This window comes from Eufriesea mexicana, unplaced genomic scaffold, assembly GCF_001483705.2.
Source record: "Eufriesea mexicana isolate 0111107269 unplaced genomic scaffold, ASM148370v2 scaffold3550, whole genome shotgun sequence".
Taxonomy (NCBI): Eukaryota; Metazoa; Arthropoda; class Insecta; order Hymenoptera; family Apidae; genus Eufriesea; species Eufriesea mexicana.
This window is the reverse complement of record NW_016911562.1, coordinates 293033-311899: the sequence shown is the minus strand read 5'-3', so window position 1 is coordinate 311899 and position 18867 is coordinate 293033. Positions and strand designations below refer to the sequence as shown.

Below are 18867 nucleotides of genomic sequence, written 5' to 3'. Positions count from 1 at the left end.
TTGCGAACTTATCAGTGGGAACTGCTAGGCATTAGGTCTAAGTGTTACATAGATGTTTGAAATTTTATCGAAGAATACAGAGATCATCGATGGAAGAAGGTCGTAATATTACAATAGGAACTATGTTGAAAGGAATGGAAGCAAAGATCCTGAGATATAGTACTTAATACTAGAACCCACTGAGAAGAGAATTGTACGAGATTTATAATATTAGCTATATAATTAGAACTGAATGTAATGTTCTTTATTCACATTCTTAATGTGATATAGCAGTACTCTGTGTTATTCCAAGAACACATTGTCACAGCATTAGACTTGTTCCTCAAGGTTTCGATGCTACCAGTCAAGGCTCATGGTACATGTATCTAGAAACATTTTTAGGAAACCTACGATATCATCAGAGATGGTGAGGCCAGAATAGAGATAATCAGTGGAAGAACTATGTTAAATACAATGAAAGCAAAGATCCTGAGATATAGTACTTAATACTAGAACCCACTGAGAAGAGAATTGTATGAGATTTAATTAGAACTAAATGTAATGTTCTTTATTCACATTCTTAATGTGATATAGCAATACTCTCTGTTATTCCAAGAACACATTGTCACAGCATTAGACTTATTCCTCAAGGTTTCGATGCTACCAGTCAAGGCTCATGGTACATGTATCTAGAAACATTTTTAGGAAACCTACGATATCATCAGAGATGGTAAGGCCATCTCTACGTATAAATCTCACGTAGCAAAGTCGACAAGAAGTCTCAGATTTCATGAGGAAGAAACGAGAACTTAAAACGTGCATTTACTATGTTAGATTTACGAGGTTCGTGATGCTCGAATGGAATACAAAATGTTCTCGAAGTTAGAATTATTCCTAGTTTTGTAATACAATGGCATATCGGGATTACGGAACTTCGCGTCTCTATTAAGCTTCCATGAAGCCAACGTCGCATCAAGGTAACGTTAACGTGAGCATAATGACTTCCAGACGCGGAACGATTTACGTCTATTTCATATAATTCAAGGAAAGGTTGCGATTATACGACGGATCCACTGGAATACGACATGAGGCTTCGCAAATTGGTTAAATTCAGTTCACGTACACGATAAAAACTTGCATTTTGATCGACCAGGGAGCCCTGAATTTAACGATGATCGTTATGATACCATTTTTACCATTTCACCTTCTTATCAGTCTACCAAATTCTTTCCAAAATTAAAAAGATAATACTTGGACGTTATACATACACGAAGGAGACACGAAGTAAATAACAAGGCTTTTTATAATCTATCCTAGATTTAAATATAGTCTCACGGTGCGTTGGTATAAGAATAACTTGATTCATCAAACGACAACTCGGCGTGGAGGAAAATGATCGTTCCGTGAGCATTTTTCCTAACGAATTACGCGGTAGGTACAATTTCCTTTGGGTATGATAAGTAATCGGCCGCGATTTCGTGCGACTAACGAGCCATGCACGAGACATATAAGACCCGCACGCTAACGAGCTCGACGTTCAGTGATCGAAAAAGCCAACAACGGTGAATCTCCTGTGCAACCAAGATGAAGACTGTCCTGATTGCTCACGTGGTTGTTGCCTGCTTCCTGCTCGGCGAAGTACTCTCTGAAGACAAGTACACGACGAAGTACGACAACGTCGATATCAATGCGGTGCTGAACAGCGAGAGACTTTTGAACGGATACGTGAACTGTTTACTCGATCGCGGCGCTTGCACCCCTGATGCTGCTGAACTCAAGAGTGAGTACGAAACCTTTTTATCCAAAGAATAAATTACCGTTATCGAATAACTGCTGTCATAAATACGAAGCATAAATGGGTTGACAAACGTACTGATTTTAGAGCATGATGGAATATTTTTATACGTCAGTAACTGTATAGAAAGAGTTTCGTTGTTTTTAAATAGAAGGCTATGTTTTAATAGAATTAATTTAGACCAGGGTTCCTCAACAGTGACTGGGGGGTTTCTCAGAGGATCCAACAAGTGCAAAAATGGAAAACTTAGAAGGCTACAGAATATGATACAAATATCTACGTGTGCATTTCTCTTAATTCAAACAATTTGTGAGATATAAAGACAGTAGTGGAAAGATACAATTTCTATATTTCCATTTCTGTCGAGATTTTAACACTTTATGTAAGATATTACTATACGATCCTACAGGGTTCTTATATATCCATAGACATATCTTTGTGACATCCCTCAGTTACTACACCTCGACAATAATTCTCGACAGAATAAACTGATTTCATTATTCTACAGGCTTCATTCGGACTACAAATTTCATTAGATCTACAGAAATTTAAAACTACCCTCTACGCAACTGACAAACTTAATCTGAAGTTACCATAACAATCAGGATCATACTCAAGTTAACAAACAACTCCTAATTACATCATATACAACGCTCGATTCACCTTCCCCTAGTTTAATTCAAAACCGAAGAAAAATATTCGCCAGACTGAACCTCGCAACTAACCCTGAAAGGGCTGAAGCACTACGGGCTTGACACCCAATGTCGTTTAACTCGTACCGATGATCCCAATTAGAGTTTAACCTGGTGGTAACCACGAGAGATCAAACGAATTAAAAGAAAGAAAGGCGAACAAAGCGATGGGACGTATGGCCGAGGTAGTGGCGAGGTAGAGCCGAGGAGGAGGAGAGAAAAAGCACGGCGGTGTCGTTTAGAGCATCATCGCGAAGGTCGTTACAAGGCACCTCCGCACGGAGAAATGCTGGACGAGTCAATTACGATACGTCCGTGCGCTCGTATGCATATTCCCTGATGCTCGGAACGCCGTCGTTTCACGGTCGACCGCAATTTTATGAGCGTCGTTACTATTCCCGAGGGGCAAGGCCGTGCATTAAATCGGTTACGCGTCCTTTGCCATTTGGAAAAAAGGCATCCTCGCGTGTTACAATTACTCGCGTATAGAATTTATTGCTTCGTGCGTTCTTGCTGCGGAGATCGTTGATTGGAGGAAGGTTTGTTATCGCTAAGTCCTCTGGTCCCCTGGCAGACTGCAGCGTTAGGTTGGTGCGCCTGCGACGCGGTTGCTGCCGCAAATTGAATTCGCCTGGGGAATACCACCTCTTCGCATTTTTCTCGATCCTTGGTTATCGCGTTTGCCCATTTAGCCTTAATTTCGATACTTTTTTCAAGAATTTTGATTAAATCCAGTGAAGAAAATCCTGTGGAATTATAATATAACTTTAGAATATATAGTTGACTATTGGTAGACCAAGAAGAGGAAAATTTGATAAATTATGAAAAAGATATTTATAGAAGAAAAAATAATCAGAGAGTAACTGAGGACAATAAGCATTTCTCAATCGAGCATTTGTTATATAATATGAAGGATGAGGAAACCTTGCTGAATAAATTGAGGTTTAATCTCCTCGTTAATCACAGTATCATAAGTGTCTCTATTCCGATGTATTTTAATTTAGATACACCGACATGAATATTATTACAACTTCTAAAGAACGTATTGAAAAGCTATCTGGAGTTGTAAACAATTTCATGTGAATCTAAACAATTTCAATTACGATTAAAATTTTCAGAAAATTTACCGGATGCTTTGGAACACGAGTGCTCAGCCTGCAGCGAGAAGCAGAAAGAAATCGCGGATAAGATTTCTCAGTATTTGATCGATCACAGGGCGGAAGAATGGAGTCTTCTCGAGGCAAAGTACGATTCAACGGGAGCTTACAGACAACGTTATCTTCAGGACCGAGTGAAGGAAAAAGCTCTGGACTAAATTACCCTCGTAATTCAATGGCATCGATTATCTTCACTTCATTCTTGTTAATTTTAACTGTACACGGTACAACGATGCACTATAATGATTTGCTACTGTAATGATTCCGGTATAAATGTTTACAGGATTCGTTGATTGATGATGATTATATCATAAAAACTGTTTAAAACAATCAATTGCACCTTTTACAAGTGTGCACGTTTCTTTGATGAAAGATGTAACAATTCCACTCCTAACTGCCATTTCAATCCAAAGAGGATTATCTAAAATATACCTTAAACTGCGATCTATCTATATGAACTAGAAAAGCAGACCTATTTGAAACATCGATTTAGCTAAAATTTTTCTTAAATATTGCTCGATTTAAATTCCATAAATATGAAGAAATAATTAGCTAGACAGAAGCAGCTTGCAAAATAGAACTCTTTGAACTCTAACAACGATGTTAACATAGCCAGGATATTACTGAGAAAATCAGATAACATTCGGAACTCGTCTAATTTGCATACAATTAGCAAAAACGATCAGCAGCAGCAGCTCGTTCGAGAACGGTAATTAATTCGAGGCTAATTAAACGGTGATTAATGAACTCGCGGCTAATTCATCAACTTCGGATAGAGACAGGGCCCGATTGTGGTTCAGCTGGGGCTAAAAACGGGACCAGTTCTAATAACTGGAGCTTGGGGAGAGACACGAGTGCCCGGGGAATCCTCGATTACCCTTCGAAGTCGATTACTCATCGTGATCCTTGACACGGAATAACGTCCTGTTGCACGGAGGAAACGACTGTCATGACTCGAAAGACTTCATGCAAGCAATCGTTATCTCGTTGCATCGCTTATCGAATTACTCGTTGCGACTAGACGCAGCTCCGAGTGACATTCAAATTGACTAATAATCAGGTGGATACGCCGTGGCCAGGCTACAATTTGCGATCGATTGCACGTCTGTTGCGGCAATAAAAGCAATCAATTCAATTGCCCACGCGATTCTTCCTGCCCGGTGACCATGTCGTTCATTGGAACGATCAACGCCAGAAAAATCTTCGATCGTAGTTGCTATCTTGCGGATCGCGTAATTTCGCCGCAGGAAATCCATTTTAGAGTTTAATCTTGAACGAAAAGTCTTTAGGAGTCCCTTTTCTTCGTGAGCAGAATATCCAGGAAGAAATTTATCGACGCAGAACTGTCAGTAGGATATCATCAGGCTAAGACACGAATAAACAGACAATATTAAATAGAGAGAAAAATTCTTCAGCAACGTGAATTTGCAGGAGTTACATTTTAAATTTTAAATATTAGAGGAAATTGCATATAGCCATTTATAGGAAGAGTCAGGAAAATTGCAAAGAATATCATTAACATTAGAAACCTAAAAGTCCATCTATATTGCTTTAATTTAATGACACCCTGTATGTTTAATTACACCACGTATAAAAATCTAGAATAGTGTCAAAATAATATCAAATGGAAAAGCAAGATGAAATACCTAGAGATACTAGCATTAGATTAGTCTATACCTAATTTGCAGACACCATGCACGCTTTTTCTTCCCTGCAGTCATATTAATAATAATAATCCAGGACGTGAAGCAGATAATATTAAAACAGAGAAAGATATCTCGATCGATTCTTCCTTTTCTGTACGGATCTCGAGTATCAAGCCGCGTAATCCGTAGCGGCTTCCTGGTGCTACCGTTTACCCCACGAAGCCTCTCTCCCTCGCTCTCTGTTAAGAAAAAGAAAAGGGGGAAGAGTGGAACGCTGTATAATCTTGTGCTACATTTTGCGGTTTAAAGTTACCGAAAATATCCCGTATCCGGATATTCAAGGAGGCTGTAAAGCCCCGGGGTCCACGTGGGTGGTCAGATCCCTAGGACTCACAATCCTTTTGCCGCTTTCCTAGAAGTCCGTAGATTTCCAAAGCGAACAAAGAGAAAGGAAAACGGGAAGGAGGGGGAAAAGGGAGGAGAAGGGAAGACAAAAAGGGACGAGTGTATAACAGGCGCGTGACTAGAAACAAAGAGCCCAAAAGGAGAAAATGGGTGAAGAGGGTGTCGCGTACATACTGGAAATTGCGTCCACGACACAGTGGATGGCGGATCGCGTGTAGGTAAAAGTTAATGTCCCCGCGGTGGCTGTCGAATAGACAGGAGAGCGCGTTTTCAGTGAAAGCGGCGACTTTTATGAACTCTTCGGGACACTTTATTGCCATCTCTGGCTTTTTTAGATGCATGATACCTGAATTCCACATAGATAGACCCGTCACCGTGAAACGTCTTTGAGGTAATAAAAAGGATTATGGGCTCCTCGAATGCCGGGAACCGCCGTGAAACTATTAAGCCGGCATAAATCATGTTTCGTGAACGCGTCTAATCCATAAGCCTGAAAAGATAAAGTTTCGTCAGGGCAACTGGTCGAATAGAGCAAGTCCAACTGATCGCGATAGAGCTTCGCTGGTGTATCCTCCGAGTCGTAGATTTTTTGGGAGTAAAGGGACGAAGGTTGGTACCTCCAGATGAGAGATATGGTAATTTAGCGAAGCGTACGAATCGTGCTTTACGTTCAGGAGGCAAAGTTTATGTAATTTCCAACTGCAACTGTAAATTGTTTGATTGTATATTGGCAGAGTTCATAGAATAATTTGGAGGAGCAATGGGATACCTTCGTTCCTGTAAAAGCAGTGTTTTAGTCAATCATGATAGGATAAACAATGGAAGTTACAGTTATTGGAAGAGATTGTATAATGGTTATAAATGTTTTGACAAGAATACCTACTGAAATCTAATTTTCATAATACAAAGAGTCGAGGAGCAAGTTGTATAAGGAGACCGCACAGGTCATTAAAAGAACCTAACTCATCAGAAAGAGATGTCTGCTATTCGAGAAATAAAAAGGACAAGTAGTTTCGGTCTAAAGGTCGCCAAAAAAAAAAAAAAAAAAATGATTTTCGCATCAGAGTTCCGAGAAAAGGATCATATATCAACGAAGGAACTGAAACAACGATTAGGTTTCCGCTACAATATGTTAACAAAAATTTGAGACAAAGTAATATTTTTAGGCAACTGGTCCTTCGATACCCTCCATATGAATGATGATCTTCGACAACAGTTTGATTTCTCTACCATCCTTTTTTAAATCCTCCACATTTATTACGTCACGAAAAATATTAATTCATAATACAAGATGTCGGACAGGAATTCAACTAAATATGAATTCTTTCAGAACGTAATTAATCCTAATTACGTCATTCGTATCATGTTACCAGTTTCATCAAAATGATATTTATAATTTAATATCATATAATTTTCGTATTAATCGCAGCCTCGTGAAAAAATATTTATCTAAGTAACTCCATGTGTCTCAATTTCATTAACAACGTGTACTCCAGTCTAGCTTATTCCTTATCTCGTTTCGCGACGCTATTCCATACCTCCGATCTCATTTTACAGTGGTAGAACCCGCCGTTCCTTTCCTATATCTTTCGATATAAATCGTACTCGAAGCTGTCACCGTATTCGATAGTCGAAAGACCGATGAACAAGCATCGTTACTCTGCTAAAGTAGCTCCTGACTGTCATTATCTCCTCTCGAGAGTCAATCTGACGCAGCATTATACGAAGGTGGCCTGTGAGAAAGCGCACACGTGTTATGGCTGAAGACAGGTAGCCAGCTTCGAATGTTCCCACACGTGGTTTTGGTCGCGCACATAATTAATGCGTGACACGGTACAACTGGATATACAAAATCATTCGTTTTATCTAAAGAACCGAAGAATCGTAAAGTACGCTTCTACCAAACTCGTTCGAATACTTCTGCTTACATATACGTGTGTATGTAATAGTGTGTTAATTTACTTGAGGTTCAATGGATCAGGATACCATTTTGTAACAACGTTTTCGTCGAATAAATGCAAATTTATCGAGAGTTGCTTATCACAGGCTGAAGAGTTGAACGTTCCGATGGGACATTTATTCGAATTTATTGAGTTACCTCGTTTATGGACATAGTTCGCTGCACCTTCTCGAATGAATATGTCGGGAAACCGATATGTTCGGGTAGATTAAAGTTTCACGCATGATATCCAGTAGGTTTTTGTCTGAATTCTTGTAGAATGTTTTATAGCTAAAAACAGGATACAAATGTCATACTATAAACAGTCTATGAATATTTTATGAAGTAGATTATATATTATAACGAGTGTCGATAACAAAGATAGTGATATAAAAGGTAACGGGTATATTGACGGATCGTATTTAACCTAACAATCGATAAACCTTTTAATACATATTTTGAACTCGTGATCTATTTGTTTTAGAAATAGATTGAAATTAGTTCTGTTTTCGATTCGTAATTAATTCGTGTACTATTACATTATTAAATACCTTGATTCCAAAAAATGTAACGTAGATCATTAAATCGCAGTCTCGTCACTATCGGAACTGACCACGTATTCCGCACACGAGTTCGAAGCTATCAAATAAACCCCGCAACAGGTCGCTCGTACATTATCCATTACATATGCCAGCTCGGCGATCAGCAACGTGACAAACGTCGTTGAAGCAGGCGACGGGAGGAAATCCGACGAGGCTCCGGTCGAATTCGTTGAAACGGGCCTGCAACACGCGAACCCCGTAAAGCAGTATGAGGCGTCACTTTACGACCCCAGCTCGAGTACCACTTTCCTTTCTTGTTTCGCGCATCGTCCCGCTAACGCGCGACAGCGCCATCGACATTAGCAGAATTAGATTCGGTGGAGGCGATCGTCGCGACATCTTTGTTATTTTACACGAACGTCGTGCGATTCGATAACTTTATATTTCCAATAGGGAGAAAAAGAAAGATTTCACATTAATTCTAATCGCAGATTAAATAATCTTTTTTACTAATTACCTATTTTTCCTTTTCATAAAAACTGACCCAGATAAAGGCTGCATCGTCATTCTCATTTTACAATAGTGGTGTTCTACAATTCGATTAGTTTCAATCTCTAACATTGCAGTTAATCTAGAGCGTATACTCTATTAAAAATTTCTTGAAAATATTACTAAATATGATTAGTTACATCTCTAACAATACAGTTACTCTAGAGTGTATACTCTATTAAAAATTTCTTAAATGTATTGCCAAATACGAAATGTTATCCACAATATTTGTATCTTTCGCTTTTAGTTCATATTATTTTAACATTGTTTGTTAATATAACAAACTACGTTTATTCGTCGTGGATGATCGTCAATCGAGAATTATAAAGAAATTTAATTTCACCAATGACTGTATAAAAAGTAAAAATACCTATCGAATCACACCGTGTCGGCGGCGTGAAATTGCAACAAAGTTGCGTAGCAAGTTGGTATCGAGCTCGATCGTTATCGTTCTTCGATTAAATTACGATAATTGGCGGTGTTCCTCTGTTCGTGGCGAGGGGGCGCGCGCGTTACGCGTTCACTCTCGCGAGCTGTCGCGCGAGCGAGGTATATACGCGTTTCTCGCGCTGGAACAGGCCGGCTATCGTGGTTATTAAGGAAACAGACGAAGGAACGAAACGAAGGAACAGGCGCGTTGGGTGGTCCCGCCCCGCTGTTTATGGGGCACTGCATCTGCTGGCCCCGTATAACCCTCCACCGTCGACCTGTGTGGTCCCACCTTACGTCCGACTTTACATTCGATTCACTACTTGCTAATGGTAGTTGCATTAGCATTAGGTGGCCGGTTGTGTCTCGGTATTATAAGCGGCTTCGCGACCGATCTTTTACGCGATTTTTCATCCGCGATATTGGCCCTCGTTTATTTGCCTCGTTAATCCCTTGGCTAATTGGGGCAGTTCGATAGTCGAGAAGAAATTGTTCGAAGAAAAATTCCGCCATTGTTCGGCGATTGTTGAGATCGTGGTGAAAGTGCCACGTAACGGATAGATGGCGGGACAATGGCTCTCGATGTATAATTGATCGAATCATTAACACATGCGTCATCCAATTTTTACTGCCGAGCATATACTTATCGGTAAGTAATTTTTCTATAAAATTTATTTCTATAAAATTTCTATTTGTATAAAATTTATCGTAAAACTTTCGTAAAAATTATCACGAAGATTTCTTTTTTAATTGTGCAATTGTGGGGTTATGTTTCCCTATACCTTGTACGCAAAATATTATATATAGGTCTTGTGAACATACTTATTGTTTAGAATTCGAGGAGTATGCAATGAAAGTGATAATAGGAGGTTCACGAGTATTTTATCTCTATCTTTTCCATCTCGTGCTTAAGTAATAGTTCTTTTATGGCGTATTTCGAGTCGTAAAGTACACGATTCAATGTCGCAATTCGTATAGGCGTCTTCCAGGCGTAATAAACAGTTAACGAGTTAAGCATGCGTTTTAAGTGGATAATTGTTGGAAATGGTTAACGTTCTTTTCAGTTCAATTGAAACAGTTGTAGCAGGATTAAGCAACTAGACATATCATTCCTATAACGTATCAAAATACATCTTCTCTCACATCAATCTGTCAGCTTCGTCAACCTACCGTTTCCCAAATTCTCAATTCGTTTGTCGACCAACCTAACCTCTACTTGCAGTACACCTCCGACGTATCGTCCGTTAGATACTCTCCAGTCTCCCAAGTCGAACCATCCGAAATTCTCGCGAAGAAGGATAAGGAAAAAAGGGGGAAGAAATAAAAGATATTTTTCGAGCAGACCAAGTGGAATATCGTCTACGATACCAGTTCCTCGGGCTGGCGATGCACGTGATCGTGGTCGTCGCCGCCTGCAGGGTGAAAAATACTTGTGCACCCGAGCGTGCCACGTACTCGATCGGTCTGGCCCGGGAAGGCATCGATCTCGCCATTGATCGATCGATCCGGAGGTCTCGGATAAGATGCTGTCGTCGTCCTGGTCTCGACCTGCTCGTCGTCCAGCACGGGGTGGACCACACGCGTTGTGTCGCCTCTCTGACCTCCTCTCTGTCCCTCTTTCGTTCCCTCTCTCTTCGATCTCTCCATTCCCTCCTTTCTCTCCTTTCTCTGGCTGGTTTCAGCCCTCTGGTTCGCCGGCCCACTCTCACTTCGATTCCCCTCTCGCGTCTCGTTGCTCTCTTTCCTCCCTTTCGCTGCCCGGTTCGCTACCACGACCTATCGCGAATCCTTTTTCTCTTGGTTCAACGATCGTGCACGCGCGTGTTGTACGTCCAAGAAGGAAAGGTGGAAAGTAAAAAGGGTGCACGAGAGGGGAGCAGGAATAAAATACTGGATATTATTGTTCCCCCGTCGCGGTATTTTTCGGCCCGGCCCGAAACGACGCGTTGCAGCCATGCTTCTCTCCGACGTACACGAGTACGTCGTGCTTTCCTAACCGCGGGCCCTCCTCTTCCGTTTTGTTTCGCCTTCTTTTCTTTCCTGTTCATCCGCTGGCCCGCGCGTAAAAACGCCCTCGCCTTCGCCGTTCTTGCGCGCGCCTCGCGTTATTTATACGATTCCCTCGCTTTTTCTGATCCCTTCTTCCGTCCGTCTTGTCTCTGCTGCGGAATTCGAACGAGAGAGTCCCGCGAACGTTGCGCGCGATGCGATCGGAAGTTGCCGCCAGTCGCGGCCACTCGACATACCTCTGCGTGCGGCTCACAGAGGACGCTAATTGATTCCGTAAACCACTCGTGAGTGAGTTTCGCCCCCTTCACTGGGCAGCTTGTGAATATTTGATGAGAGATAAGTGTTATTTTGGAAGTACGAAATGCTACGTGGTAGTTAGGTAGTTAGGGAATATCCAGTTCCTTGAAATATTGGTACTCGTTTAGTATTCAAAAGGAAAAAGTAAAAGGGAGGGGAGGGTAAGATCTGTCTCGTTATTTATCACGCATAATATTTATCATGCACATTTCTTCGATTACTGCAATTTTATCAGTTACAGTCGTCACCATTTCGAGACATTTAATGCTCGATAAAATCCTAGGATAAGTTTTGGATTTTTGGTAAAAATCTGGCAGAGATTTGCTGCGAAATTGAAAGAGATTAATCTCGTTATTTTTCCCACTTTTTGCGTATCCATAATTATTATTGACTGATTATTGTTATATAATTACACGTTTCACAACTGTACAGCACATCGTAAAACTAATTGCTTGTAGTATCGAAGCTTCCACGATATAACGAGGTCGTAAAATCGATCAGGTATCAAAGTTTACGTGTTCGCGAGTCTGTATGAGCAAATTGACAGAAAGCCCGGTCAGATAAAGTACCGAATTTCGAAATCGTCAGAGTCGCACGAGAAACATTTTAGTTCTCAGTCACTGCACCGGCGTCGCTGTGCCATCATTTTAGATTTCTAATTTAGGACCGCCGCTACACGATGAGTGCTATTACAACGAAATAAGCGAATCAAATTTACAGATATATGCTAATGCGCGACGACATTGAAACTTGTTCTGAGAACCGATCCGTCATTTAAATTACAAATTTTGCAAATTATGTTAGTTCAGCTCTTGGCTCTTGGCTTCTCGCAGTTTGCTCCTTTATTCATACATTAAACACTTTGGAAATTTGTAAATTCTCTTTATCATGTACATCGTGTACGCGGAAGGCAATAAAAATCTTAGCCATAAATTATATTCGCTGGTGCTTAATCTTCGACGTAATAAAATTGACGTGTGTCTTGTAATTTATACATAATAATATTTATTAACGATAATTGGCCAGGTAGATAGAAAAGAAGCATCAAAGTCAATTTAAAAAGCAATCGCAATAATCACAACCTTCGCGTAACGATCGAATTACGCTAAAGTGACAATTTGCCTAAAATTTCTACAACCCGAGGAAACATAACAAAAAGTCCCGGAACACGCGTCTGCGTATTATTATAGGAATACCAATGCGAGCAATTTCCCTGGTGAATAATCGTGAGAACACGATGGCGATGGCGAACGGTGAGGCAGCTCCTCGTAAAAATGCGACAATTAACATTAATCGCCGGCTAAAGTATTAAAAGCAACCTGCCAATCGCGATCGCCGATTAGCCCCTCCCTTTGCGCGCAGGCATGCAAACGCTAAAAGCAACGGCGACCACACCCTCTTCCCCTCCGGTTCTAATCGACCTTAATTTCCCCGTGAAACACTAAATCTACCCTCAAACGGGTTGCCTGGCTAGCCTCAATAAACCGAGATGGGAAACGGCTTCGAACACCGATCATTACCGTCTCCGTTCAGCTTCGACTGGTCTCGAGCACCGTGCCGAGCCTCCATGGACCCCGCTTCGGATTCCGCATACTATTTATTACAGCGTAACAATATCTTTCATTACCTTTACCTATAATAACACCCATTCATCGTCGAGAGCCGCTCTCCTTTCCCTGGAACCGTTCCTTTCCCGAGGAATACTCCTCGCGATCGCTGCTCGAATATCACGCATACATAGAGAAATCGGAGCGAGCGAAGAAGGAAGAAGAGGACGAAGGATGAGAAGAAGGTGGAGGAGGAGGTGGAGAAGGAGGTGGAGAAGGAGGACAGGAGACAACAACGGTTGCTCCTGGACGGAGGACGAAGGAGGGCGAAGCAGCCACGCCACGGAGGATGAGGATTCCCCTCGGCCAGCGAGCAGCGAGAGAAAGAGAGAGGGCCACCCACGTCGAGGGCGCAAAGGCGATATTTAGCGGAAGGCAAATCTCTCCGGGGCCACCCACGTCGGCTCCTTCGTTCGTCGTCGGGGCTACCTTATTTCAGGGTGCAACCAAGACGGCTGTGTTGCCTCTCTGTGCTACGGTGCGTGAGCCACTAGCACGGTAGACGCGATACTCCAGGGCCGACCGATCCGACGACCGTGCCCCGATTCTTCTTCTTTCTTCCTCCATCTTCCTGTCTCTCCTCTTCCCCCTTCGTCTAGCCGTTCTCCTCTTCTTCTTCCTCCTCCTCGTCTTCTTCCTCCTGCGACTTCGCCTCGCTAATGGGACGACCGAGCGAATTCGTTTAATGATCGACCGACTGACAAATTTGCCATGAAACGGGCTACGCCTCTGCGGCCCCCGGAAGATAAATCGTGCCCGTTGCCCGTGCACCGGATGTGTCGATATTCCGTCGCGAGCCTTCGTGGAAATCGAGAGAAGGAATCTTCGCTGATGAGCGAATGCCCGATCGAGTTCCAACTTTTGATTCCTGATCGAGTGTCGTGTGCTTGTTGCTTGGCTTTGCGGCGCAGGTACTGGGCATCAGTCGAGGGAATCGGGGTATTTTGGTTACTCGTGAGTGTACATACATAATGTTTCTCGAATTGAGAACATTTTTAGCTTGGAAGTCTATGTACGACGAGTTGTCGATGTTTTTAGGACTGATCTAGCGTGATCATAGCCTAGAAGTTAGTCTCTCATCCATTTGAGCATACCATTGGCATGAGCGAAGAATCTATGAACATTCTGGTATGACATCTAACACTTGTCAAAAGTGTTACTTACTTCAACTTTCGTCTTCTCTAAATAGAATTACAAAGAGAGTACCACGGGATAATAAATAAAAGAGACGCTTAATAGCCATCAGGATCACTCGATTTAAGGTCAACGAGATACGTGCTTCAGAAAATGAAGCTCCATTCGGTCAAACAGTGGTATTACGAATCAAGAGGAACCATATCGATGTTGCCAACTTTGAAGCGTCGTTACGGCTAACAAACCACCCCCTTCTGCTGCTCCATTTTTTAATTCGCACATGTGGCACGGGTAAATTAAAATCCCAATAAATTGCCAGCGGTGCACGCCCAGTCGCAATAATCCTTAATCGGATCTCTCGTTAACGCTCGATCGACGCACGAACTACGATTTCCGGTTTAATTACACCTTAATCCGCCATGACTGGGCCCCGAAAAATATCAGGCGATTTTTCAATCGTTATTCCGCGAGCCAGATCGCGAGACGCACTGACGAACCGGGATCACGGACCGGCCAAGCCGAATTACTCGTTACGTGAAGATAATTAAGCAAAATACCACGATATTGGGCGAAAAGGTAATCCAGTTAGAGGAATCCTCGATGCCGACCGAGCTTCGAATTCTTTCGTCCCTCCATCGACATTTTACAGCGTTTTAATTAGAACCGCGTTATACGAGCCACGCATAAACACGAACGTCGATAATTCCGTGTTTACGAGGAACCGTAAAATCGAGAGTTTGTAAATTATTGGAAAAAACGCGGCGAGTTGAGAATTAGCAGACAGCGTTTCTAAGAATCTCGTTTGCGTGACGGAATCGTTTCTTTAAACGCAACGAGCGCGGTGGACGCCATTTATATAGTGCACGACAAAATGGTAGCGCGACCTATGATTTTCGGCCTTCCTCCGGTAACTTTGAAGCTGTATATCTCGGTGAAAAAAAATCGCATGATTATGGATCGAGTTTGATTATGTAGAGGAAGGTTAGCATTATAGGACAATGTTACCAAAATTTCTGAAAAAAAATCACCGTGCTTGGAATATTTTTTCGAATATTGCAAAATTCCATATTTTGTATTCCTTTATTTCTTCAATGCAATAAGGTACATAATTTTTTGGGATAAGAAATCTTTTTATTCGTGAACAGTAAATCCTCGTTGATCTATTCTTTGGTACTTGTGCTATTATTTTTTCGCGCTCATTTTTGACATAAATATGTGAAATTAGTACAAAAGTATATAAACCACGGTTAATCTTCTCTGTTATTAAAAACGGGGGTATTTGTACGAGTACCTATATGAAATTTGCATACGATGTATTGTTCTAAAAAAAAAAAAAAAATGGACCTATAAACCGTGCTATTATTTTATCGGGTCCTGTATTTTGAGTTCAGCCATAAAGAGTAGGATCGATAGGATTTCCTTAATTAACCGAAATCGTAGTCCCGATAAATTCCAGCTCGTAAGCTTGATGATCTCCGATTACGTCTACCTTGAAATTTTAATACACGTCGCGAGTATGTTACGTGTAATTTGATAATAAGACGATTAGCGTGAAATTGCGGCGCGGCTCGCCGAAAGTGGCCTGTTTATGGGAGTATTTTTATGGCTACCACGTATTGTTGATTCCGTGTAATAATTTTCAAATTACTTGTAAAACCACGTGATGACATAAAAATTGTCAGACGATATGGTTAGCCACCTGGATAGGTTAGTCGCCAACGTTTCACGCCCCATTCGAAAGATAACAACCGTTTACAACCCGTGAATTTTTAATTAGAAATGCGTCCGGCAAGCTTTCACATGGATTATCGGTAATTCTTAATGATTCAGACATTCCTCGCTCAAATTTATTTACAGTAGGTAGCATAAATGGGGTTAGAAAGCCATTCTTATACCTTAATTAACTAAAGTTATCTAGATAAATAACGAAATAAATATTTTTTAATAAATATAACTAATTAAAAATTAGACACTGATGAACTGTCTAATCAAGCCTAGTTTCCCCTATCATAAATATTGAATCCGTGTATCTGGGGTTTATCAACTCGAATTTTATTTTATATATTTTATGTTTTGAATTTTTCTATTCCAATAACTTGGATATCTCGTAGATAATTTAATATTATTTGTTAAATGTTATTTACGATATAAAAATGCATTTGGAAATACATTTGATACGTCACTGGCATAAAATACAGCAAAGTAAAATATCGGATAATTGAGTAACCTAGGTGAGACAGTAGTTAGATGCTCGTGACTCGTTAATTATTAATAATTAATAGGAAATAACATACAGCAATGTAAAATATCGCATAATTGAGTAACCTAGGTGAGACATTAGTTAGATGCTCGTGACTCAGTAATTATTAATAATTAAAAGGAAATATGCAGATAAATTGATAATTGAGATTGCAAGGAAATGTTTCTATTGCCACAGTGACGTAGTAAAAAATATATTAGTAGCTGTCCTATTATTACTATCATACATTAGCACTTCGCAGGTGCATCGTTATACTTGCAAAAAGGAAGTGTCGTCAGAGGAAGGTAAATCCTGTTATACCATTTATCTTTTTCCTCGGCCACTGTTTTTTATCCGCGCCAAGCAGGAGACAGGACTCGTCCTAATTGCTAATTGCGTGACTCCCTCCATCCATCGAGCTCGTAACCGTGAATCATCAGCAACGAAATGTCACATAAAGTCAGCGTGGTACAAACCACGTTATCCTATCTCAAGCTTCACTCGGAATAATACATCAATTGATCAACTTGCGTGATTTATTCCACGCGTGACGCGAAATAAAACCTAGCTGCCCAACGAGACATGTCTGTGGATCGTAGAAATTGTTCATTGCAGAAAACCGATATGATTCGTCACAGATTTCGTAATTTTCTACCATCATAAGTAACCTCGCGACTCCTGTCGAAATCCTAAATTCTTTTATATAAAAATTAATATTTATTTTCCAATTTACAATTTTTTACTCTTTAATTCACAGCCTTTGATAACTGTTCCCAGTCCAAGAATATTAAAGAAGCGATGCAAAATTTGGTACACGCTATCAAGGGTTTTTTAAACGCTAATTTAATTATTTTTTAAATTTATATTAAGATACATTGATAGCAATAATAGTACTATATATAGATAGTATTATATGTAGATAGTACTATGCATAGATAGTACCATACATAGATAGTATTATACATAGATAGTACTATACATAGATAGTACTATACACAAATTGTACCATACGTAGATAGTATTATACATAGATAGTACTATACACAAATTGTACCATACGTACATAGTATTATACATAGATAATACTATACATAGATAGTATTATACATAGATAGTACTAGACATAGATAGTATTATACATAGATAGTACTAGACATAGATAGTATTATACATAGATAGTACTAGACATAGATAGTATTATACATAGATAGTACTAGACATAGATAGTATTATACATAGATAGTACTAGACATAGATGGAATTATATATAGATAGTACTATACATAGATAGTACCACACGTAGATAGTACTATACATAGATAGTACTAGACATAAATAGTATTATACATAGATAGTACTATACATAGATAGTATTACACATAGATAGTACTATGCATAAATAGTACTATACATAGATAGTAACAATTACAGTGATAGATTTTTATTTCACTTCCAATGGCCGTAAAGAATATTCTTGTAATAAATATTATCTCCATTATCTTATACATTAAATTACACAAATAGTAATAATAGTACTACACATAGACAGTAATAATTAATGTGATACCTTTCCTTACCTATCTTAATTAAAGTAATTACCTTAAAAAATATATTCGCAGTAAATATTACCTCAATTGTCACAATAAATCCCAGTTCTCGATTACCTTAAAATTTGCCCAAAATGGCTCACCTGATCTCAAGAATCGTTACCACTTAACCCTCAACTTCGCTTCGAACCATCGCTCACCTAATCGTTTGCAGCGAGAATCTGCAAAAGCCAACTGGAATGGTGACAGGAAGTAGGACAGGATTGGAACGACAGTGACGGGTGGTGATCGGGAACTCGGTGGTGGTGAAACCCGGCTAGGGTCTAACGAGGACGCTTTCATAAAATTCCCCAGGGATTTTATGGCAGGGTTTACGGTGAATCCCACGAGACCATCGTGGAATGTCCACTCGGTACGAAAAAACAGCGCGACGAGACGAGAGGGAAGAGCAGAGGAGAGACTGGGTGTCCCTCTTGTTCGCGTTACCCCGTGGCCGTTGCGCGTTTTCGAGTGTGGAGAACAGGATGGAAAGGAAGTCCGTGATTTACGACAATTTGCGAAAAGTACGGACACACCTGTTCTAGAAATCGGATAAGTTAATTATCGTCCCGTACGCCGCGGCGTAATTGAATGAAATTGGCCCCGGAAAATCATTTAATAAGCTTTAATGAGCTGCACAGGCTGGCCGGCCACCGTGAACACGGAACGAGAATCATTCGGGTCGCAATAAATTCTCCGTTCGTTCGCTCTCGCGTGTAAGTGCATGTTAAATGATCGAGAGCGAGGCACGATCGAAAGACGAGGAAGACGTCTGTTTGATTATAAGCTTGACGATCGGCCGATGGAGGAAGGACGCGTCCGCGAACGTGTTTCTGGCGGTTCGAAAGGGAAAAAGGGACA

General features: G+C 40.6%; 1 protein-coding gene across 1 annotated transcript; it reads left to right on the top strand.

Annotated features, from left to right (window-relative positions):
* The first annotated feature begins 1502 nt into the window (after positions 1-1502).
* CSP4 (chemosensory protein 4) lies at positions 1503-3885 on the top strand. The gene is made up of 2 exons (XM_017904999.1): positions 1503-1759; positions 3585-3885. Exons 1-2 carry the CDS (start codon positions 1564-1566, stop codon positions 3779-3781), a joined length of 393 nt encoding a protein of 130 aa, XP_017760488.1. The 5' UTR covers positions 1503-1563; the 3' UTR covers positions 3782-3885.
* Positions 3886-18867: the final 14982 nt, after the last annotated feature.

What these genes read in the sequence shown, in the direction of transcription:
- CSP4 (XM_017904999.1), top strand. Translation starts at nt 1,564, where the DNA reads ATGAAGACTGTCCTGATTGCTCACGTGGTTGTTGCCTGCTTCCTGCTC. An exon ending in TGATGCTGCTGAACTCAAGA is followed by an intron (nt 1,760 to 3,584) that starts GTGAGTACGAAA and finishes TAAAATTTTCAG; the next exon opens with AAAATTTACCGGATGCTTTG.